Here is a 24,933-nt window from a genome sequence, read left to right as displayed (position 1 = left end):
ATTAATTCCCTGCATTTTTCAAGATATTGGGTGAATTGATTACAACAGTTCATAGATTGCACTGTACTCTACACGTGTTTTTACATGTTTTAACCAAACAGCAGAAAACAACACATTAATAATCCACCTTAGTGTTGGACTTTTGCAAATTTAAAAGTAGTTAGCACACCTCTGTTCTTGTTTTTACCTGTGTGCAATAAAAATGTAGGAACAAAAGGTGCTTCACAGCACCACCAGCTCAATGCTTAGCTTCCCTTTAACACATGTAGAGAAAAATCTCTGGAGCTGCCACTGTCCACCAATATTAAATATTTAAACTGTGATTTACACAGACTGCTGAAACCTATTTTATATTGTGAATAATGAGAGCATAAACTCAGTATCTTGTATTTATTCTGATACTTGGGTCAGTCTTGTTGTGTATGTTGGAATTTAAAGAAATTTAAAATGTAGTTGCAATTCAGCAGCGCTGTAACTCAAGTGTCTCAACAACTTTAGAAAATCTTGGAAGTAAGACATTGTCCAGACTCTTGTTCTATCTGCAGATAGAGTGGACCTCGGATAGGACGTAGAAATACCCTGCAGGTGTGAACATACCGAGAGAAGATTGAGAGCAGGAAGTGGTTTTCTGACTTTGACAGACTGATAGGGCAGGAAGTGCAGGCTTGCTCTCACAGGAAATTGATTTTAACAGTCAACAGTCAGCAATACACCCACAAGTAGCCTGGGACAACTGCAAATGCGTGGATACAGGGTTTTGTTCTTACAGATACTGTCAGGCTCAGTCAGAAGGATTAAATGCATTTTCTTAAGATTTCTTAAAACAGAAGTTGTAATCCTTGGCTGTGCACACACTGTCACATTTTTCAAGCAGGTTATTTAATGTGTGAGATACCATTTTAGAAATTCCCTTAAGCTCATGAACCTGTTAGATAAATATATATATATATATGTTAACTATCTCTTATTGTCCAATAGTGAAAACCAGTTTTGATATAGCGCAAACTGTTTAATTTGTTCTTTAAGATTGTTTAGGTTTTCTTTTAAATATAAAATTAAAGCAAAAAAAGGGAGAGAGGATTGGTAATTAAAATATAAAGTCTACAAAACAGAAGGATTATTTGCAAAAAGGTGAAGTTCTCAGTGGCACTTAATGAGGAAGCAAACAGTGTATGCAGCAGAGAAGTTTGAGTCCTGCAGCAGAGCAACCGCAGGCACAGCAGCTACTTGCCTGTTGTTGTTGCCGGATAACGTTTTTTACGAGACAGGAAACGAGACAAGAACAGAGACTGAACCAGAGAAGACTACTTTGTCTATGTTAGCAGAAAAAAAGCCCTTCAAGATAGCAGAAAGTCAATAAGGACGCCGGATAACCTCTTATGAAGGTAGTTAATGCAGATTTGAATTGGAGAGAAATTCAGCAGCAGGTAAGTTAAAGTCTGAAATGGGAACAGAAGAGAAAGAATCAGAAACTGCAACGCAGCCTCCATCAAAGCAGCAGGGATCACCAGAGAAGGACTCTCCTGTTGAGCATCCTCAAACATCTGAGAGCACCGACCCTCTCAACACATACAAGTGGCACACTGGCTCCAAGGGAACGCTCAACGAGCAAAGAGAAGAAGGAGATGGAGCTGTAGCTCCCTCCACCTCCACTATCGACAAGATTCAGAAGGCCTCCAGCAACAAATGGAGCAAGATGCAAAACTGGCGCAAAGCCCTGAGTGAGGATCCTGGAGACAAAAATTCAACGGCTGGGAAAAGTGGAGAGGGAAGTAAGGCTGAGAAAGGTGCAGGGGGAACCAGAAAGAACCCATTCAGAAGAGCCCTGTCGGAGCCTCCTGGATCTCTGTTTGCAGCTCTGTCACCATCCTCCAGCTCTACCAGCTCAGCCCAAGCAGCTTCAGCCTCTTCATCAGCCGCCCCAGAGGCCTCAGCGAGCTCCTCTAATGACACCTCGCAGAAAGGAGGTGGAGGTGCAATCTTTAAAAAATACCTGTGGAATGTGACCCAGAAGCTCAAGAGGCCAAAGCTGCAGAGCCGCCACAGCACAAGTAATCTACTACCAGGTAACCAATATTATCTGAATCTAAATGCATTCAAGTGGGCAGAACGTTGTCGATCATTTACATGTTTATGATCATTAAAAAAAATTATTAGACTGCATGATTTCAGCTCAAAAAACATGCATGCTCCTACTCCTATGAGCATCTGGCTCCCATGTAGCAAGGTGTTCACCACATGTGGCCAAACTGTGATTTCCTGTTGCATTTCAAATGTTCTGGTGGCACAAAGGTGTGGTATGTGAGACCAGTTCTTTTCATTTTACTGAAGCATGTTATATTTACATGTAACCTCTGAGCTGACATGCTGAGAAGCGACAAGGAAGTTAAACATTAATGAAAAACAATTGTTACTACTGTACCTGAAAATCAGCTGACATTAAAAGTGGAAGTCATTAATTCAAAAATGAAACAAGCTGTATGCTGGCAGCTCACATGGAAATGAGTGACCTTAAGGTCAGAAAATTGAGATAAAGTTGATATCTAATCTATTAATGCTTATCACATTTTTTTGAATATATAAAATGAGAGAAAGATTGAAAATATTCTGGAAATGATTGGAGTGGACCAGTGATTTGTTAAAAGAAAGAAAGGTAGAGATATGTACAAAGAAGCTTCTATTTCTGGTGAAAGTAATTGAGAAATATGAAGCAAAATGGTAGGACACCATGAATGATCCGCTCATTCTACCAACCCCTAAACCACAATGACCCCACCTCCCAGGCCACGCCCTCAATCTCTATCTTGTCCAGCATAAACATGATATATAACCTGCTCACCTTGGCTGTGCACATATTAATGCATTAACTGGTAAGTTATCAAACACCGCCTAAATAAAACCTGGAAGGTCTATTTCTGACCTGGACATTGCACATCCTGGACCAGTGGATATTTAAAAACCTAAATAATAAAAGAGCATGTATCTGTAGGGAATTACTTATTGGAAAACTTTATTAAAAAGAATATTAAATTGATGAAATTAATAAAAGTAAAAATAAAAATTTAAACAAAATAAGAAGATTGGAATTAAGATGAAGAGGAAAAGAATTAAATGTTTAAAGATGAAAAATAAAAAAATTGTAAGAATAAAAAATAATAATACACAAACATTATAGATGTAAAACACTATAATAACAGCAAAAAATATTTTGAAAAAAAGAAAAAGCTTTTATTTTTACTATGAGTGGGATTTCTGTGTGGATAGCTACTTTAGTCTATAAAAGCTTTTGGTTGATGATTGAAAGAGAAAGATCAGCTTAGAGCTCTTGACACAATGACTTCTAAGCAACAGCTGAACAACATATAATCAATACAATAATAATTTTCTTACCAGTTTAACAAATACCGGTTTAAAAGTATCATATACTGCTTAAAATCTAATTATTGTGAATTCAAACAAACATATTCTGCCTGTAGAACAGAATTCCCACATCTGATAGAAATGATGCCTTGGATGCTGAGGAAGGACAGCACAGGGAGCAATAATGCCACAGTCACTTTCCTAACTTCATGTAGTTATACTACTTACTGAATCCAAAGATAAAGTGATATTTTTGGCTAGGAAAAAAAATGCATTTCTAAGAATTACACCTTTAATGAAGAAGGGAAATAGAAGAACTTGCACATTTATCTGTTTTCTACTTTAGAGCAACATAATGTTAAAATTAAATGTATGTAGTATGTCACGTTGCTTTTTAATTTTTATTTGAAATGACTCTTGGTAGTAGCTTATAAAAAATATATTTGTGTTTTATCATTTAAGATATTTTTGGTAATACTGGTTTCAGCCAATGACCTGGCCCATGAGGCCCTTTGGCAAATTAACTGTACATCTGAGAATCTATATAGTACATGAACTAATTAACATTTCTGTGATTGAAGGAATGGCTATATATACAGTAAATTGAGCTTTTCTCTTAAACTTCCTGTGGGAGGAGGGGGGTGGATTGATGGAGTTTGTTAGACTCAAAATGCAAATAAGAAAAATACAACCTGTAAATCAAATGCCTATGCCACCCTGAACTGGAAACAACCCTCAGTGGTTAGCCACAGAGGCCGTCCATATCACAAAACAATGGTTCATCATTCTCAGGTAGTGTTTTTAATAGTACTGTTAGTTTATCATATGCAGAAACTTTTGACTAAGGGGATGACCTTGTAAAAATGCAAATAACATGATAAAAAACACTCATAACTTGGCTACCTTATATTGGCTCAACTACCATCACATTTTGAACATGCATCCTAGTAAATGATTTTAAGTTTGTTCGATCCACTTGGAATCGAGCTACATCTAGATTTACAAAACATAAATTTTAAGGACTGAACTATTGGCGTTCTAAAAACTAAATTGATTAAATGTTTCAATCAGTCTGAAAAGACAAATTAAAAGGCAGACTTGTGTAATAAAGAGTTGTGTATAATTGCATGAACCTGTAGTGAAGGCATTGTCTAAGAAACCAATCTCTGTCCAGCTCCTTCTTCTAATGGAAGATGGCTTTAAGCTTTGAGGTTATTCTTTTCATTTTTATTGATATTGTTAGAAAACCTCAGATAACTCATGACCAAAACAGAACTTTGAAGTTTTTTGCCAGTGCCTAACTCATCACCTTAATTACAAATGTCCAAAAGTAATTCAAAAATAAAAGAGCACAGGTTTGCTGTCTAGATAAAATAAAATGAAAATTATCTTTTTTTTATGCACATTAAGACAAATGTTAACTTTGTATACAGGTGGTTAACATTAGGCGGACCTACCCTGCCAACATGAAACAATTGTTTTAAGGTAACTAAATATGATTAAGTAAATGCCAAAAATGGTTGCATTATTTTTTTTTTGGTGTGGATATACTGTCCTAAAACGTCTATTCTACAATCGTTGTGGTTAGAAATAAGCTTTTGTAGCAGCAGCGGTGGGCATCATCAGAAAACTTAAAGGAGAACTAAGATTCAGGGGGGGTGGGGGGTGGAAGCACCATGCTGAAGCATTTGGACGTAGACATTAGTGAGTAGGCTAATGTGCTCTCCTTGAAAAGCAATGCTGGCTTTGAAGGGATGCACACAACTCCAAATTGCACAACTGGTTGATAGGAGACATAAATGAGTTGATTTTAATTAATTAAAGGGCAAGTCAAGCTGATATCTGGAAGTAATTTTATTTTGTAAATTGATGAAAGGGGAGGAGCAGGTAAAAATGATAAACAACATCCTAAATATTCAGAGTGCTGCACCTGATTTAAGTTATTACAAGGATGGGCTTTATAGAGGGTTGCATTTATACTGTAGGTCACTTTAACTTAATGTTATGATGATGAAAAATAATATATTGTCCAAGCAATTATAAAACGTTGCGGATTTACCCCAAATTCAGGAAAAACAAGGAAAAATATCTGATCAAGATCCACCAGATGCTTAATTAATACACCCTTCATTCCAAAAAATTTTTTTTTTTAAACCAAACCACACGATGTTTTGCTTCCCGTCCAGAAAGATTTCTCAATTAAAAATGTCTAGAGTAGCGCTGAGTTCCAGGCTTTATAAAGTAGCCAACACAAAAACATTGTTATAACTTAGAAAACAAGCAAATTGAACCAAAAACAGGTCCACCCCATAGTAAAGGGGAGTCTTCACAGCTGTTAGAATCCAGATGATCCGATAAATTGATCTTCCATAAAATTCAATTCAGATTATTAATATAGCACCAATATTGGAAGAATCTTGGAAACTCAATGCCTTGAAAAATGCCTGCCTTTAGTTATATTATCTATTATTAAGTTTGCTAAGATAAACTTTTTAAATGTAATGATGACTTTTTGTATGAAATTAATTTCATGAAGTTAGTTTATCTTATTTTGGTGAAGTTATTACAACTACAAAATAAAAAGATTAAAAAAAATAAATAAAGTAAACTATCAATTTTCAATGAACTCTTCAGATGTATCTATAATATTACTTCTATAATTAGGTATTTTTATACAACATAAATTATTGAAAATGTCATAGTTTAAAAATTAATTCAGGTGAAATAATAGTGCTGTTTGGTAAATCAAAAAGCAATCAATGTGAAATAGTGTTGAATGCATCCTATTCTTTTTAACAGCCACCTCACTCATGGTGATGATGGCATCATACATTGCCACAAAATCAGCCAATAAGATCTGCATCATGCTACTTTAATCTTTAAATACTTACCTTTTATGCGTGGACTCAACTGAAATATTTCAATTGTGCATTTTTTTTATTCAACAGTTCACAATACTTATTAATGATGACTATAAACAAGTTATCTACTGACTGAAAACAATCTGTACTGGGTAGAATTTTGGATAAAGTATTAATGGTATGTAGCAGATAAGACCCTTTAAACCTACAGTGAAATTCAATTCAGTTTATTTATATAGCGCCAATTAACAACACATGTCATCGCAAGGCACTTTACAGTTCACCAGATCATACAGTCAAATGGATTCATAGTTTTCTATCGAAGGAAAACCACTTGATTGCATCGACTCATTGACTCAAATACAATCCCTCACACTAGGCATGCTTGTAGCGACAGTGGACAGGAAAAACTCCCTTTTAACAGGAAGAAACCTCCAGCAGAACCAGGCTCAGTGTGAGCGGCCATCTGCTGAGGCCGACTGGGGTTCAAGGAGACAGAAGCAGAGATAGAAAAAGCAGCAGTAAAAGGCGGCCCCGTACTGTAAACACACAGCCAGGAAGACGAGCTCCGAGCCAACTCCCATGCCAGAGGACGAAGAGAGAACATCCAGACAGTCATAGTCAGAGAAACAGGACTACACTGAAAAACAGGCTGATCTCCAACATCTATAAACAAGGGTATTGATATCAGCAGCACAGCTGATATTTTTCTCCAGGATGGTGTCACAGCCAAACAGGAACAATGGAAGAATAGAGATAGAATGTATCAAAATGATGAAATAGGGGTCCCTATGTCCTCCATCAGTCTAAGTCTATAGCAGCATAATGATAGATAGCTCAGAATAACCTGTGCCACTCTAATTATAAGCTTTATCAAAAAGGAAAGCCTACCCTTAAAATTAGACAGGGTGTCTGCCTCACGGACTAAAACTGAAATCTCACAGATGGCACAGAGGAAGCTGCACCATCAAGCAGCTTATTCTGAACATCCTTTTATAAGGTAGTTTAAGTGAAGTTATGTTGTTGGGCCTGAATATTATGTTAACATCACTTTATTTATCTCTGTACAAGTGACTTTTTACCATCATTTCATTCATTGGGTAGCTCTTGTTCTACTTTTTTTCTTTTAAAGTCTGCAGAATTTTTTTTTTTTAGCAAACATACACTCTGTGCAAATTAAGGAAGTAGTGTGTGAACATTGAGCTACTTAGAAACAACAGGATATGCACAACTCTTGGCATGTCATGAAGAAACAGATAATATCAGTAAATGGGTGTGGCAAAACACTGAGGGAGATAAGTGTCGTCATGTCAGGCTGTAATTACCATAACTGAAAAATAAACAAGGGTTAAAATTAACCCAAAATCATGGTTCGTCTCTGTATTTCTATCTTCTGTGTGTTTGTGAAATTATTGTCTTTTTGCAGGTGTGGAGGAGGTTGAAATAGCACATGCCTGTGAACCTCCAAAACAACAATGGGCTCCACTTCAGGAGCTCCCCTTATGGGACATCACCAACTGTGTCCTGGAAGATGGACAAATCCTAATTTCTCAAGAGGAAGAGGTACCAGATCTCAAGCAATGTATCTAAAAAAAATGACAAATGTAAAAAAAATAGGCAACTTATATTTTATGTAGGTTATGTGAAAAGGCTCATGATGCAGAGTGGTGTATTTCAAGGTCTCATTTTCAGTCGTTTTGATGATCACAGCTTACAGCTAATGAAAAACACTTATCTAATATATTTTTCTCTGAAAAATATATTAGATCAGTAAAAATAGATGCTTACTGAAGAAACCTTCTTCTATGGTTATGTCATAGTCTATAAGGGGAAGACTTCTACATTGACTGTAATGCAGCAGACAGTCACCCTCCACACGGAAACTAAACTCCAGCAGTCACTGCAAAAAAAGCCAGACTAGTTGTACGCACATAGATCAATGGAAAGTTGAGTGGAAGGAAGACATGTAGAAGAAGATGCATAATGATGCATACCACCCAGGTGAAAAGGCATAGTGCCTTGTAGAACTGTATGGGGAAATTCTGACATTTGTTAGTCATCTTATTGATCTTATTAAATATTCTATATTTCCAATAAACTACATGTTGGCCTTTTGTTTGCTATAGTCTACTGTCAGTGAAATCAAGATAAATAAATCACTCTGTGTGGGATAAGTATTTACATTTTCTAGTATCACTTTTTTCATTGAAGTACTGCAATAAATTAAGTTTTTCACTCATAACTCATTGCACATCTATTCTAAAAGACGGTTGAGGAAAAAGAAAAAAGCCTTATAATGGAGAGTTTCAAAACGTGTGTGTGTGTGTGTCTTTCTCAGCCCGCGACGTGGATCCGAAACCGTGTCAGCAGCTGCTTGTCCAACCTCAGCATGCAGAACATTGCTGACATCGATGCAGGTCAATACACACTAATGTGAAGTAAAGTGAGACAAAAATGTACCAGTGCTGGAAAAGCATCTGTTTCTGACATCAGGCAAGTGATTCTGCACACAGTCACAGCGGAAATAGCTGAATGTTTGATTGTGAGGTTGACTGTCAAATTGCTTCCTCCATGCGTTTTTGAGGAAGATAGCATCGGGGCTTGTTGCTTTAGTAGTCAGATGAAAAGACGCAGAGAAACAGAAGCAAAGGGAGGAGTGAAAAAGCATCTTGTTTGCATTCAGCTTTAATTTTAAGAGAACATCAGAACCTGCAGCTTCAAGGTGCTAATCCTGCATTGGTTTAGTTGGTGAGCTCTTTCTGGAGAGGCATATCTTATTGCACAGAGGAAGGAAATGTTAAAGACAGCTTCTTGAGTAACAAGACCGTTAAACGCCTTCGTACTAAATGATGGGATTTAGACGCTGGATTGTTTGCGGCGGGTCTTTAGGTAAGCAAATGCTCGAATCTCTCTAAATCATCCAGATCTTTTCCCCAAATTCCTTGTTGATAGAATGGATTAAGAGAAGACTCTAGACTTAAAAAGAAGAGGAAAAGATGTTTTGAACATTTTTAAGAAATACATTTGCTTAAAAAACGAATCTCTGTATGTTAGACAGATTTCTGTAGCTACCATCCTCCAGCGACAAACCACATCCTCTCTGGCTCACTTTTAGTTTATCACCTATTATTGCTGCTTTTGGTAAATGCTTTCTCCAGTAAACAAATATACACTTTCGGCATGGGAACCGTGATGCTGAATTTTACTTAGGAAATATGTCACAGACCTTCTTTTAAATTAGGAAATGCACATTTTAGTGACAGTTGCTGTTAAAAAGAGTTGGTAATAAGAGTCTACTGTAGGTCTACCAAGCAAAATACACAAAATCATAAAGCTACGTAATATGATAGTATCAGGTAATCTTTCAAACATTAGCTTTTTTTCTTCACTAGCTGAAAATGTCCTCAGTGAAATGTGTTAGATTTGTCCAACTCAAACAAAATGTTTTTTTCAAAAAGCTAATGTTTTCCAAAATTTTGCCATTCCTGTCTTTCTCATGTTAACACTTTTCATGTCAATCTTCAGAATGCAGTCCAGACCAGGTGGGCGTTCCAGATGGTCCTCTGCCAAAACGCCAGGAAGGTGGCGTACGGGTGAGTGAACATCACATAATCTGTGGGCCAAGAATGCATTTCTTCCATGGTAAAATACATAATCACCCCTAATTATTCTACGTAACATCTTCCACCTCAGGGAATGATCAAACGCCGCCTGAACAAGGACAAAAGGAACAGTGCCACCCAACTGAACCCAGGGCTAAACAAACTCAGGTAGAACACAATTTATTTTGACAGGGTCAAATATTTTGAACTCCCTTGGGTTTGCATCCATAAAAATAAATAAATCTACTCTCTTTAATTTTCTTACCACTATCCTAAATTGATTTCATTGTGCTGATTTCACAACATTAAACAAACGACCCATGATAAAAGTGGACACAGAAAATTACATAGACTAGACTTGTGTCAATTAGCATCATATGTAAGTGCACGAGAGAGTTTTGTTTTTTAAGGGGTGATGTCTTGTGATTTTAAGGAGAAATGTGGCCTTTAATAAGATTTAACTGCTGATAAAAAATAACATTTTAAGCCCTATGATGACCTACTAACCAGTCCTGGGTTTTTGTGCGTTGTGTCACTATGAGCATTGGATATAGGCCCAAGCCTCAATACAACTTTGCAACAATGAGTGTTTACAGATAATTGAAGGACATGTATTTGTTCTTTTCTTTTTAACACTTAGTAATTTGCGCTCGCAAACTGGAATTTTGCGCGAGGGGCTGAACCATGGTTTGCGGGTGATTTAACAAGAGTGATTGCGTAACTGGTGGCAGGTGCAAAACTGTTGGAGACACCCTCTTTAAATGATGGTTTTGCACGTTTTGTGGTTTGCAGCAAAGTAGTATGTAGTTTATACAAACTAGTGCATTAAGAAATTTTAATCTTACAGTGACACCCCCACCCCCTCCAAAACAAAAAAATATATACCTATATATATATATAAACTTTGGCAACATTTATTCCCTAAGGTGGTATGTGGCTGAATTTCTACTTCACTGCAGTAAAAACAAAACAAAAAAACAGGTGTTTTGTATTGGCCTGTAGAAAAATGCACAAACCAAATGGCTCACAAGAAGTGACTGTGGAGGAGATTACTGCGCGTACGCATCCCCGCAGCATTGGCATGTTGCTCCACAGGCGCAGGGGGGAGGTCGGGGTTCTCCTGTAGGGCGTCAGGGCGACATGGCATTTAGAACGTCGGACAGCACTTCTGAAAAACGAGATTGGGAGATCCCAGCTCTCGCTGCAACTGTACACTGGAATGACCCAGATGCAAAAAAGTGCAATGCTCCAAGGAGTTTTGTGATATCTGGTATTGCGTGGGACCTCCTTGTGGCTGGCTCCAAATCCATTCGGAGTTACCCCAACAGCTCCAAAATGGCAATTTTGGATAAACGATATGTTTTGATGATCGTTTCCTCGTTCATTCCAAAAATATTCACACGGAGTGAAAAAATGCGTTCTCTGCGTCTCCTTGCTTCATTTCCATGTCTCCTTCTTGCGACAATAACCGCTGCCATGTGTGCGCAATTACGCATACAGACCATTTGCACCTTCTTTTGAAACGTGTCAAATATAGAGTCAGATACCGTTAGCAAAATTGCTTTCAGGTTTGATAAATCACTTTGCGAGTGCTAAATTAATATATTTACATGTTCTCCTCCCACAAGACGCACTTTTGCGTGTAAACGCCCCATATTGCATATTCATTGCAGAAAAAGTACTAAATGGATATGAGGCGCTATTTAGCACGTTTTAAAGACCAAATCCTTTTAGCACGTTGTTGATAGATCAATTTGTAAATTTTTTAGCGTGCGCAGTGAAATAGCTCACGTTTTTATACATGCAAACATTTGATAGATCCGGCCTTTAGACTTTAGCAAAACAAAAACAAAAAAAAAAAACAAAAAAAAAATTGCCTAATCTAAATTCACTAACCATTGTATATTTGCCATAAAAAGCTGATATTAGCTGATTGATAGGCGCCTAGCCTGCAGTCCAACATTTTAACTGTGATCCTTATCAACTGTAGCTTTTAACTTACAATCTGATTGTGTAGCACTTGGACCATTGAAAGTTGTTTTCTTTTAATGCTTTCAAACTGTAACCTTAACAATGCTGTAATAGAGTAAAACATCCTTTGTATTGTTTGATTGCAAAGGCTGTACCTTGTTTTCTTTTGGTTCACTTTTTTCCCCGTGTTGCTTTTAACCCAAAGGCACTACGGTTCCCGTGAGTCTGTATCAGTTCCAGTGGGGAGTCTGGATCTGAGCGCTGACACCAACACTGTCATCCGACCCGTCCACAGTTCAATTTTAGGGGAGAAGTACTGCTTCGAGGTAAACTTTGACTTTGGTTTTACAAGTTAGGTATGCTCGCTGGTCTTTTTTTTAAACTCTGACACAGGCCTGATGGATTTCGTGTTTTATAGGTGATCAATTCTGAAAACACCCACTGCTTTGGCTGCTCGTCAGCTGCTGAACGAGACCGCTGGATTGAAGACCTCAGACGTGCTGCTCAGCCCAATAAGGTGAGGTATTCTACATATGAAAAAAAAGTCACAACATTTTGATACAATGTAAAACATTCACCTAATCTTGGCAGGATAACATCGAGCGTACTGAGAACTCCTTGAGTCTGTGGGTTAATGAAGCAAAGGATCTTCCACCCAAACGGCGTTACTACTGTGAAGTTCACCTCGATGGAACCTTGTTTGCCCGAACAAGCAGCCGAGCTGTTGGCAAGCCAACTAATCGCACCAACACGGCTGGGGACAATGTCTCAGGGTCTTCGGGAGGCCAGGGGACGAGCGGGGGCACGGCTGGTGGGTGTCAGCTATTCTGGGGGGAATTCTTCGAGCTCGACAACCTTCCCTCTGTCTCCCAAATAAGCCTCCACCTCTTCCGGGAGGAAGACTCCAAGAAGAAGCGCCATTCCAGAGATGACTCCAGCCTGCATCCCCTGGGCAGCGTGACCATACCTTTGGGAGATATCAGAGGGAGAACCTTTCAAGAGAAATGGTATCCCATTACACCTTTCAAAGCTTCGGCCACAGCTGGGAACAAGGAGGTGTTAAGTCCACAGGCTTCTCTCCGCATCAAGGCCCGTTTCCAGAACCTGAAAGTGCTGCCGATGGAGAAGTACAAAGAGTTTGCAGAGTATGTGACAGTGAGATACGTAGAAATGTGTGGGAACCTGGAGCCTCTTCTTAACGTGAAGGAGAAAGAGGAGCTAGCAGGAGCTCTTGTCCACGTACTCCAGAGTATTGGGAAAGCTAAGGTGGAGATAATATATGCACACATGATCACAACCTCAGCAAAATGTTCTTTTAAAAATGTATAATAATTCCCATGGGGGGGTTTACTTCTAATTCTCAAAGGAATTCCTCATTGATTTGGGCGCAGCAGAAGTGGACCGACTTGGAGAGAAGGAAGCATTGATCTTCAGAGAAAACACACTGGCTACGAAAGCAATAGATGAATACATGAAGCTGGTTGGCCAGAAGTACCTCATTGACACACTTGGTAGGTGATATAGGTGACAGACGTTTCTTGTAGAGATGATCCTGATCATTGCAGATTCATGAAGCTCTACTGAAACATCTATTCTTGTTTATAACCTAATAGTGTATAGGAACAAAAAGAAAAAAACATGCTGAAAATACACTGCTGCAATTCTTGCATCAAGGTTACCTCCATTTTTATCAGTATTAAAGGGATATTGTGTCATCTAGCATTGAAATGGTGGTATTTCACTCAAATGAACACTTAATCTTTGCATGTCATTGCCTCAAACACGTATTGCGCCAATGGCAGCCACCTTGTAAAAAAAATAAAGACTTTACAACCCAGATGGAAGCATGTCATCTGAAGTGAAGTGAAGGCTTTAAAAGCTGGCATTTACTGTGACAAAAATCAAGCTTTAACTGCATCTTTGAAAAATACTAAACCCATCTAAACCTACAATTCTATACCAATAAGATTGCTATATGCTATAAGTATCTACTGTTATGTTTTGCATGGTAACAAGCAACACTGTCTAATTAAAGCAGGTGGATAAAGTTAGCTTTACACTAATTTATACAGTAATGTTCACTTTTCAAGAAGAAACACGGCATCCTCAGAGTCCCTTTCAAAATATTTCTCCCTCATTAGCTCCTTCCACCTGGAGAAGGCTTGCCTGATGTTAATCCTTGTTTTTAAATGTTTCCGCTTTTTGTTTTCCTGTAAGTTTTCTTGTTTGCTTTGTTTGGGATGGTGAAACCGTTTCTTGTGCTGCTGCTGCATATACATCCTGCACTGGGCTGCAGTAGTGCAGACTTTCAGTTGTTGGGTTAGTGTCTCCAAATGATCTGCACCACTGCTTCTCAATCACACTGAACTCCCAGCAAGGGGAAATGCATTGTTATTCATTATGCATTGGTACTATTTTATCCCCTGCTGGCTTCTGCTCTTTCAAGATGGCAGACTGTCATGGCGCTTTGCAAAAAACTGGCCTTGTGTATAAATTAACTCAAAATTCCTCATTCATGAAAGTAATAGGACATATGTATCTGTAGTCATTGATTTCAGTCAGTAAAAAAGAGAAATTGTTTAACAATGTCTCTTTAAAGGTTAACGGTGTATAATTATATAATAAGGCTAACAACTGATCTTCTTAACATCTGTTTCAACATTGACAGCTACTATAACTGTGGCAGTAGTGGTCGGTATATGTTGCTAAAATTGATTTTGTTTCTCCATGAAGGGGACTTTATCAACAGACTTTATGCCTCAGTTGAGAACTGTGAAGTGGACCCACTCAAATGTCCCGCCGCTGAGCTGTCGAGCAACCAGCAGCATTTGAGGGAAACGTGTGAAGATGTGGTGCAGAAGATCATTGAGCTGCATGGGTGAGATAGAAATAGCATATTAAAGAAGAAGAAAAGCGAATATTGCTTCAAGGAGATTATTATAATGTCTTTTCCTTTTGCAGTCCATTTCCTGAAGAATTAAATAAGATTTTCTCCAACTGGACGGAGCTGTGTGAAGACATGGGGAAAGCAGAGATTGGACAGCGTTTAATCTCAGCCTCACTCTTCCTTCGCTTTTTATGTCCTGCTATTCTGAGTCCTTCTCTTTTCGGCCTGACACAGCCGTACCCAGAGCCGAACACCCTGCGGACCCTCACCCTAACTGCCAAAGTCATTCAGAACTTGGCCAACTTCACCCTGTGAGCAGCACTAATACATATATCACACTGACAACCAGTTAGAGTTGAAATGATAAAGGAAGTGAATTATTTTTTTGTGTATTTAGGTTTGGAGAGAAGGAGGAGTACATGCTGTTCATGAATGAATTCCTGCAGCAGCACTGGGATGGAATGAGGTGTTTCCTGCAAACGGTTTCCAATCAAGACACTGAAATCTCAATGACATCCTTTGATGGTTATGTAGATTTGCCCCTACGTCTGGCTGTGCTGCATGGCCTCCTGGTGGATATTATCTACAAGAAGGAGCAGGTGGGACAGAAAATTATTCCAGTTTATTTTCCATTGTAAACTATATGCAAATCAGAGTCCAATATGCATTAGATGTTTTTATACGAGGCTAACTTCCAGAATTTCCCTCTCAGGACACAATTACCAAGCTGCATCCTCTGCCTTCCATTCTGAACCAGATAAGTGAATCACTGGGTCCTGAATCATCCCGGATCATTGTCAACAGGTAAGTTAGAGCTCTTAAAATAGTGCTGTGCCATGAACTTTAAGCTGCTTAAAAAAACATTAAAAAAAAGAAGTAAAGAAAAAAGCATATCTGGATCTTCAAGAATCCCAATACAGCTATGTTTCTAGTATATGAGTAAATTATATGTTCATGTTTTCCATACATGTTTTGTATACATCTTTTTAACAATGTCCATATAAAAGACTTTATGTTTTACATATATGAGCAACTGCCATTATATGTAGGTTGTAAATATAAAAAAAAAAAAATAAAGTTGTCTTTCTATGTTTTATATACTTATTTTTAAATGGCATCTGGTAATACAGTATATATGTGGCATTACAAACAATAACATATAGGTTTTTAGTATAAAAATATTAAATGGCAGCCTATGAAATTTGCAGGGAGTTTAAAAAAATATATATTTTTATTATGTCATGCATTTGCCTTTAAGTTACTGTCCTGAGAAACACATTTCTACCACCATAGACTACAAACAGTCCATGGATAAAGTATTAAATACCGGTCATAGGAAAAAAATGCTGTTGAAGAGAGGATGCTGGAAGAGAGGAATTATTACTATAAACACAAAGTTCCCATCCTAGCATTGATTGTGCTTCAAATTCTCCAACAACAACTGAATGTATAGTCTTTCATAAAACATTTTAAAAGCTGCTAACATGTTTGGTAAAATTACTGAAGTTGGCAATAATTTAACAGACATCTGTTGCCTGCCTTTTTTTAACTTAAGAATTTCGTTTTTGTGAACAAATTTAGTTACACTCATGACAGATCAGTCTTATAAATTTGATTTTACAATTTTCTACCAAAGATATTGGGAAATTACTGTTAGACTGCAAACATTTCAATCTAAATAAGTCATTTTTTCTTTATATAAGAGCACTGAAGTACTTTTCCAATGGAACAACACGATTTATGTTTAAAATAAGGAAAAAATAATTGCATTGCCTTATCTAAAGTACATATTATCTAATTATCTTATCTTAAGCGTAAAAAATTCTCATTCCAATGGAAAATCACCACATTTACCTACTCAAATTAAGGGTATATGCACTTAATTTAAGAAATTTGTACTTACTCTTAGATAGTTTTTGCAGTGTACATGTATTGTATATAAGCACGAGAATTAATATAGGTTTCATTTTGTACGAATGAACTTGAAATCTTAGACCAAGACTTAGATTGAGCTTTATTTATCTTGGGATTACTCCTTCAGGGAAATTTTGGATCTGTACCTAATATCTGGTCTCACTGTGTGATTCGTTACCGACAAGGTTGTACAACATAGGATGCAAACGTTAATCGTTTATATTCTTTTTTCTATGTGGGCTACTTTGCAGCTATACAGAACAATCAAAGCCGGTGTATGTTCCTCCTAGAGACTTGAGAAAGTACAGTCCTCTTCAGTCATCTCTCCAGAGGCTGGACTCCAAAGCCCTACGAGACAGGTACCGTACAGCATATACATAATAGTTCAATTAAAGAGTGATTAATTAGTTGACAACGGATAAAACACTGGCGCAAGTCACTGCCGCTGCTCATCTTTGCGTTTTACCTGCATTTTGGATTACTTCCACAATCTGCTGGCACTATCATCTGCCTCCTCGTCCACAATGTGGGCCGGTGGGACACACTGCTGGTTCATATGTGCCTGGCTCTTTGTACTGCCTGTTCACCTGCAAGTTTGCTCCACTATTCGGCCAGTGACCTGTTCTGGTTACGCTATAATTTGCCTGGGCCTGTGCCAGAGGCACTTCACATTCATCCCGTCCACCATTCCACCACAAGAGCTCAACAGCAATAAAGTCCATATGGTCCAGTGCTCGATGCCCAACTGCTCCACCAGGTGGAAATCGACCACAGCGTGTTAGTCTGCCTAGCTTGGTCGGCTAGCACCACCAAGAGCTCTGACAACACTTCTTTCTACTTCTGCTCAAAATCCACTCTCTGACAACAAGGGATATCTCATCCAGGACCTCATCACCGACCAAAAGCTAGACTCTCTATCTCATACCGAGACATGTCAACAGCCCAAAGACTTTTCCTATTGAAACCAATCCACTCCCAGTGGGTTTATTTACATCTGTCAACCCCGTGGCTCCAGTCAGGGAGGAGGTTTCGCTATAATTCATCAAGCGAAGTAGAAAGTCTTGCCGATGTCTGTGCCTGTCTCTAACTCATTTGAATCCACTGTCTGTGAGTTGTCTTGTCCCGCTCCAACTGTCATTGCTACTGTCTAACACACCCCTAAACTAAATAGTGACTTCAAAATGACTTTGCTGCTTCCCTTACCCATCTATCCCCTCTCTCACAATACATTATACTGCTGGGTGATTTCAATATCCACTATCAGTCTTCCTCTCACCTAAGTCTTCACAGCCTGTATAGAGAGTTTTGGATGTCAATGACATAACACTATTCCTACACACTCCAAAGAGCTTATCCTGGACCTAATCCCCTCTTGACATTGAAGCTGATGTATTCCGCATAACTGATCACTTTCTCCTCTCATTTACAGTGAAACTTAATCTCTTCACTTCTAAAACACCACGCCTCATTTCAATCCGGGATTTAAAGAATTTTAACCCTGTCACTCTTGCTTTATGTATTGATTCCTTCTGTACCGGCTCCCGAGGGGGAATGCCTATTAAACGCGTGCGAGAGCCCCCTGAGGCGTGCAGGGAAAATTGCGGCTGATCCGTCGCACACCAGCCACAAACTATTTCAGACACTTCCCGCTTGCAAGAGGCTGCAGTCTATCAGGACCAAAACCTAACACCACAAGCACAGTTTCTTCCCATCCACTACCAGCCTTATCAACAAGGCCCAAAGACCCCATGACACTGACACTGCCTCTCTCCCTCCCTCCATTATGGACCTAGAAGCTACACCAACGTGACTGCCTGCGTTACATTAACACACAGTCTACTGTATATAACTATATATTATATATGGTATATTGTATGTTTTATATTGTATATAGCTATAGATTCTGTATTCTGTATATATATATATATATATATATATATATATATATATATATATATATATATATATATATATATATATATATATATATATAATTTGTCTGCACCCTAGACACCAAGTCAAATTCCTTGTAAGTGCAAAACTACTTGGCAATAAACTTGACTCTGATTCTGATTTCTACTTGTGCACGCTATGTTTAAAAGTTGCTGTTTGCATCGTTCATAAAAGCTTACTTTACAAAAGAAGATTTGCAATTTTTCCACTCTGTCAGACTCACCACCAGTAAGTGAAAATGGGGACGAGCACATAGGACGGCCTTACGTAAACATATCACCAGAAGCACTTACAATTAGGAGGACCACTTATTTAGATGATCCACCTGGAAAAAGAATATCCACAACTATACCTGCAAAGGATTTCTTGATTCTACAGATGTGGTGTTATCAGAAATGTCTGCTCCACTGCAAAAAATGTAAATCTACATAAGTCATTTTTTCTTGAAATAAGTGAATTTTTTCTTGAATTGAAGAGGAAAGTGAGACATTTTGCAAATGAAACGAGACAACTTACATTTAAAATGAGAAAAAATGATTGCACTGTCTTGCATATTATCTTATTATCTTATTCTAATAGTGAAAATACTCATCCCATTGGCAAACTATCTTATTGACCTACTCAAATTAAGGGTAAATATACTTAATTTAAGACCTTTTTACTTATTTCTAGATCGTTTTTCCATTGTGCTGGTAAATTTGAAATGAAACATATGGTTAATCCCAGTTTTATTTTCACATGGAGTGAGGTTAGTTGGTTATCTTTTCCCCTGTAAAATGTAATTATCATTTAAAATGGCCTTTAGTATTTACCACAACAATACATTTGTTTGATGTAAAGAATTACGGTGTAAAAGTAAAATAGCATCAGAAATCTGCTTCACTTCACTGTATTGTTTTCTCCACTTTATCATGCAATGCTTTAAGTCTGTGTTGTATTATAACACCAGACTCTTTTAAAGACCTTTGTCAGCTAAGTAGAAAGTAAAAAGGCTCACTAATAGATTACCAATAATAAAGCATGTCTTTGTTTTTTGCAGTGAAAACAGACCTACCAGGACCATGAGGGAGAAAAAAAAGCAATTGTCCAGAACTCAGAGTGCTCCTCACTCCAGGTGGGTGGTAACAGGTTACATTTCCCTCAGCTATATTCTTTTTATTATTTATTTTTATTACTTTTCAGGAGTATTAATAAATAGTTAAAGGAGAATATCCTTGTTTTGTTTTTTTCTTCTGCCTGAATATTTTGATAATTTTTTTTTAATGCAGTAATTTTCACACAACTTTAAATTTCTTTATCTTTATATTATTCTTTAATACCACATCAGATGTCTCAGATACGTTGTTAAGTAGCTTTTGTTCTGAGTGCTTTTTCAATTGATTTGAGTAATTTCTTGAAATGCTATTTTTTACTTTTACTCGAATAAATTATTTTGGCTACTCTCCCCACAGACCTCCTGGTCACAAAAGACAAGTCCTTAAGAGGCAGATAAGTTCTGAAGCTCTGCCAACGTCTGACAATGAACAAGAGGCGGATGCCAACCAGCCAGTTATAACGCCTCCAGATAATGTGAGTACAAACAGGCCGCCATATCAAATAGATATAACTAAATCTATATATTTCTTTATTTTTTACTGATAATATTAATTTTTTGTTGTGTGAAATAAATCCATCTGCCTCCTCTCTTCCTTGTTTAGATTGCAAGCGGCAAACGTCCACCTGCTCCAGTTCCTTGGGTCATTGATAACCACAACAGGGAGTCAGGGGAGATGAAAACTGAGAGCGAGCAGTTCAGTTTACTGGACAGGGTATGGTCAAATCAGCCAGTAAAAAAAACAACCAAATACTTCACACTGGGCTTTAATTTCATGCATTGACATGAGGGTGTAATCTCTATCCAGCACGCCCAGGAGCTGTCTGAGCTCCGTCTGGGGATAGAGCAGGTGACAGAGCGGGAGCTGGACATGGCCAAGCGCCTGGAGGACTTCATTATCCAAAGCCAGGACCAGAATGCAATACTGCAAGCTGAGGTGGAGGAGCTCAGGAACCAGCTGGCTGTGCGAGAGGAGCAGCTCGCCAGCGCCACCTTCAGGTGAGACTGCATAGAATTATTTTTCCTGGTTGCAGGCCTGTCTGGTAAAGCTGTTTATAACAATCTTATGTTATGAATTAATCATACAGTATGTTCTCTTTGAGTTATCTTCTTTATGTTTATTCCCAGGCTGGGAGTGATTGAAGAAGAAAGGGAAGAAGATGTGCGGAACCTGAGTATTGCACTTGGAGCAGCCGAGAGAATGAATGTGCTGGTAAGGAAAACAATAATCTCAAATTAAATATACAGAATACTACAACTTTCTAAAAAAATAAGAATATATATGATTTACATATCGGCTACTTATTTTCTTTAAAATAATCTCATTTTATTTTTACTTTCACATGATATATACTACAAAATAAAATGCAACACAACTTAATAATGCCATATAATGAAAAATTATTATATTATAAGTGTAAAGAGACACTGCCAATACAGCAATCAAACAATTTTTTTAACTATTAACATTTTTACTAAAAGAAATATGAATTTTAAATATGATGAATAAAGCAATAAATTATACCCTTTATTCATAACCTAATAAAACCCATTACTTGAAAATGACTCGTAGATACAGTATGTTTTAAAATTGAGACATTTGATGGGGAGTGTATAAAATAGAAATTATTCCATTGTATGAACTTATGGTATTCATAATTTCTACCTTTGCACTTTATTTTGTTTAATGTATTTCAATTGGGTGTTAAAATATATTAAAAATGGAAATATATTAAAATGAGATTAAATAAAATGTATTAGGTTTCCAATCATCACATTTAAATGCAGCTTTAATCATTCAGTTTTATTTCTGAACATTAAACACTTCTTTAGGGATTAATGTAACAGCCAGTGTTCCCAAACATGCCTTAAACACTTTCATTTTTTTCATGATAAAAGAGTTAATATAAAAGCCTGGAATTAGACAAAAACATTTAAGCAAAGAAGAAAATCACAACAGTAACTGATCAGTCCTTGGAAGCTTTACTGAGAGAGCAGCTATTCCTTTTCTTTATCAATTAATTCTTCATACAGAAATTATCTGTAGGATTTTTCTTATTTGGAAAACTATAAATAGCTTGGTTGATAAAAAACTACTTAAAAAAAACTATTAAGAAGATTTTGAAAAGGACTAGGTATTTGCTGGGTTCAGGCACCCAGATGCCATGAAGAAAAGACTATAGCAGTAATTGCACAGACATAAGGTATGCTCCCAATACAAATTATAAGAGTTGTGAGGCCTTTTTATATATAAAAAAAAATAAATCAAAGTTAAGTCAGCTATTGTAGAGAGTAATATTTTCTTATTAGCTGTATTTTCAAGTTGAAAATGCTTAAGATAGTTTCTATTGTTCTAAGTAGTGGTAAAGGTGCTGGTTGGTGTGTTCACGTTTAGGTACAATTAGTTAAAGCCTGAACACGTTTTACCTGTTTTAAAGGGCTGCAGTGGATTAACCACTTCTTTCTTACTAGCTCTAACTTATTTGCACTTACATCCTGAGAAGGTTACAGGTTCCCTGGTTCCATCCCACAGATTATTATTCCATCAACCAGATATTCAGCCCCGTACAGGCATTAAACAAAGGGGATGGGTTAGGCTATCATCGCAGCCTCACTCCCTGTACAGGAGAACGGAGGACCTCGCCTATTCAGCCAGGCCAACAGTTCCCTTTAACAAGCCCACTTTCAGATGCTTAGATGGGTATGGGGCATTTCAGGCCAGCGAAAGAAGCCAAATGACCCCCATTCCAAAGGGGTGGACCCTTTCGCACAAGGCTTTGTTGGCCTACTGTATAATTCCTTGAACTCAACATGATTCCTGACATTTTGAATTGAAAAATCTTATTGGGTGGGAAGCGAAACGTCTTCAAAGTTGGAAACAAAGTCCAGTGGATTATTTTTTATTTTCTTTTTTCAGAATGACTATGACCTGGATGACCGAGAATCTTCAACAACACATTAGGCAGAGGACACATTTAACTGTGATATAAAAAGTTGCAATGAGAAATAGATATTATTTTGATTACAAGGAAAATGACAGTACCACTTAAGTTTGCTAAGCTAGATCTAAACAAATAAGAAAACCTTTAAAAATGTATCCTTATCTGTTATTTAAGGAGTACATATGTCTAAGTCATTAAAAAGAGGAAAGGACAGGCCATCTAAAAACCTTACACAATGCAATGAGCTATATATATGTAGGATATATTCCAAAAAAGTAAAAGAAAATTAATAAAAAAAACCCACTGGACTTTGTTTCCCAAGATTGAAGACGTTTCACATCCCATCCTTGAAGTGTTTTTTTAATTCAAAATGTCTGGATTAGTACTGCTTTACAGGCTTTATAGAGTAGCGCAAAAAAGCCTTGTTTTGGCTTTAACATGCAAACTGAACTGAAAAAACAGGTCCACTCCTTAGTAATGGGAAATCGTTGAGGTTGTTGTTGGCCTGCAATTCCCAATACTGGCCTTTGCCTCTGAAAAGGGAGTTGTTAGGGTCATTGTTTTTTAACATTTTCTGGAACGACTATGTACTGGATGACTGAGAATCTTTACCAGTATATGTAGAATATATATGTTTAAAACACAATAATCACTGCTTTCATTTTTCCTTCTCAGGAGGAACAGTTTATAGGCATGATGACGGACCTGCAAAAGCTTAAGGACGCCTACAGCACGCAGAATAAGATCCAGCACCCTGAAAAGCCCCACATCAACAGCAACTGAGGCCAAACAAAAACTAATCTTTTTTTTAATCATTATTCAAATTTCTGCATTTCAAGAATACCATACAGACATTCTGGGTGCATACATGTGCAAGGACATGTGAGATATCCTGTCTGCGTGATTTTCTTTATTAAATTCAATCCAATTCAGCATCAAAATAGACAGGCAGCATAAAATTGATACTAACGTGTGTTTGTATGACATTAGACTGTTTAGATTATCTGTGTGTGGTACTATAGGTTAAAAAGTGTGTGTACAAATAAGTGTGTATTGTCGAGTGGGTTAACGTTAGTGAGTTTGTCACCTGGAGGTTCACACTTGTAGGAGAGCATAAAATGCAAAACCCCCACCCCACCCCCCCGATCCTATTTTTCCCCATTCATGCCCTAACACACCCAGCCCACCAGACCCTATCTCACCAATGGACCAGGGACTCTGGGGCGGCGCACCAGAACCTCCAACTCCACCAAACCAACTAGGAGCGATAGTAGGTCGGACGAGAAGGGACACTTTTGTTCTTGTACAGATGTCTATGCTAAGCTCAATAAAAATAAACGTCTGTTTTTGTTTTGCATTTTCACTTCTGTTATATCCAAATATCAAATGTGTTTGACTTGCAAGCTATTTTGATCATGAAAAAAAAATCTTCAGAGTCTAATTTGTCAAGTTAAAATCCAATTCTTCAGATCCAATAAATGCAAATTAAGCATTTAATTTTGATTGTTAATATGCAAAAACGTGAAATGTTTTTTACAGACCAGATGTTAAAGAGAACAAAGGAAAAAAAAAATCCCCAAATATTTCGATTCAAATAAAACAATAAAGGCTATACCAAGCATTTGTCCAGATAGTGTTTACTTTGTCATTATTGAGCACAATCAGCAAACATAAGACTTATATTGGCAGATTGGCAACTTCAACAGTGGCAAATATTGTATCCATTAAATATTGATTAAACTTTTCCATCACTATAACTAAGATCCTAAGAATAGCTTTACTCTCACTAGAATTTGTACTGATAGTTCATTGATCTCTATAAATAAATAGAGATCATTGAGAGAGTTCCCATCCTGTGCACCAAACACAACAGCAACAATGATCCGGAAGCAGCTTTTCACTAAAATTCTTTAGTGTAAAATAACCACAATGGCTGTTTATTGTTGGACACAAGGAAGTACAAACATCAGCGACAAAGAGTTTCCAATAAATACCCAAAATTAAAAGAGCTGAATGCAAGCAAACTTTTAAACTAATCATCGATGAGGGTTGCTGGCTAATATCCAGAAAAAAAAAACCCAAGCCATCTGATTCAGTAAGCGCATTTTCAAATGTTTTAAAAGAGTGGATGTACTCTGTACACCTCTGATTTCTGGTACAAGACAGTCCCGTCATCTACAGAGAGACTCTGATGACTCTGCAGTCACTGGTGATGGTTAATTGAAATGCAGCTAATGATCTCTAGGGACAGGTGTTCCTTTTATGAAAAATAAATAAAATAATATATTTTTCAAAAATAGTCTATATTTCAATTAAACAAGGATTTTTTTAATGCCAGTTGTCAAAGCTA

General features: G+C 37.4%; 1 protein-coding gene across 3 annotated transcripts; it reads left to right on the top strand.

Annotated features, from left to right (window-relative positions):
• Window positions 1–1,095: 1,095 nt before the first annotated feature.
• On the top strand, window positions 1,096–23,821 carry rasal3 (RAS protein activator like 3). 3 transcript variants are annotated; one of them, XM_038295632.1, is made up of 20 exons: window positions 1,096–2,066; window positions 7,648–7,784; window positions 8,560–8,638; window positions 9,747–9,814; window positions 9,915–9,991; window positions 12,000–12,120; window positions 12,213–12,311; window positions 12,386–13,060; window positions 13,161–13,305; window positions 14,528–14,672; window positions 14,756–14,992; window positions 15,079–15,280; window positions 15,394–15,485; window positions 16,847–16,954; window positions 19,585–19,662; window positions 20,000–20,117; window positions 20,246–20,356; window positions 20,450–20,640; window positions 20,770–20,854; window positions 23,259–23,821. In XM_038295632.1, exons 1-20 carry the CDS (start codon window positions 1,445–1,447, stop codon window positions 23,364–23,366), a joined length of 3,498 nt encoding a protein of 1,165 aa, XP_038151560.1. In that variant the 5' UTR covers window positions 1,096–1,444; the 3' UTR covers window positions 23,367–23,821. The 3 variants fall into 3 exon arrangements, with proteins under 3 accessions (XP_038151560.1, XP_038151561.1, XP_038151562.1); XM_038295633.1 differs by having other exon boundaries at window positions 1,097–2,066; window positions 19,588–19,662; XM_038295634.1 differs by lacking the exons at window positions 1,096–2,066; window positions 7,648–7,784; window positions 8,560–8,638 and adding an exon at window positions 8,823–9,110 and having other exon boundaries at window positions 19,588–19,662.
• The last annotated feature ends 1,112 nt before the right edge of the window (window positions 23,822–24,933 follow it).

The sequence above is a fragment of the Cyprinodon tularosa genome, unplaced genomic scaffold (assembly GCF_016077235.1).
Source record: "Cyprinodon tularosa strain WSP-4 unplaced genomic scaffold, ASM1607723v1 ctg358, whole genome shotgun sequence".
NCBI classification, from domain to species: Eukaryota; Metazoa; Chordata; class Actinopteri; order Cyprinodontiformes; family Cyprinodontidae; genus Cyprinodon; species Cyprinodon tularosa.
This window is presented reverse-complemented; position numbering and strand designations above follow the sequence as displayed.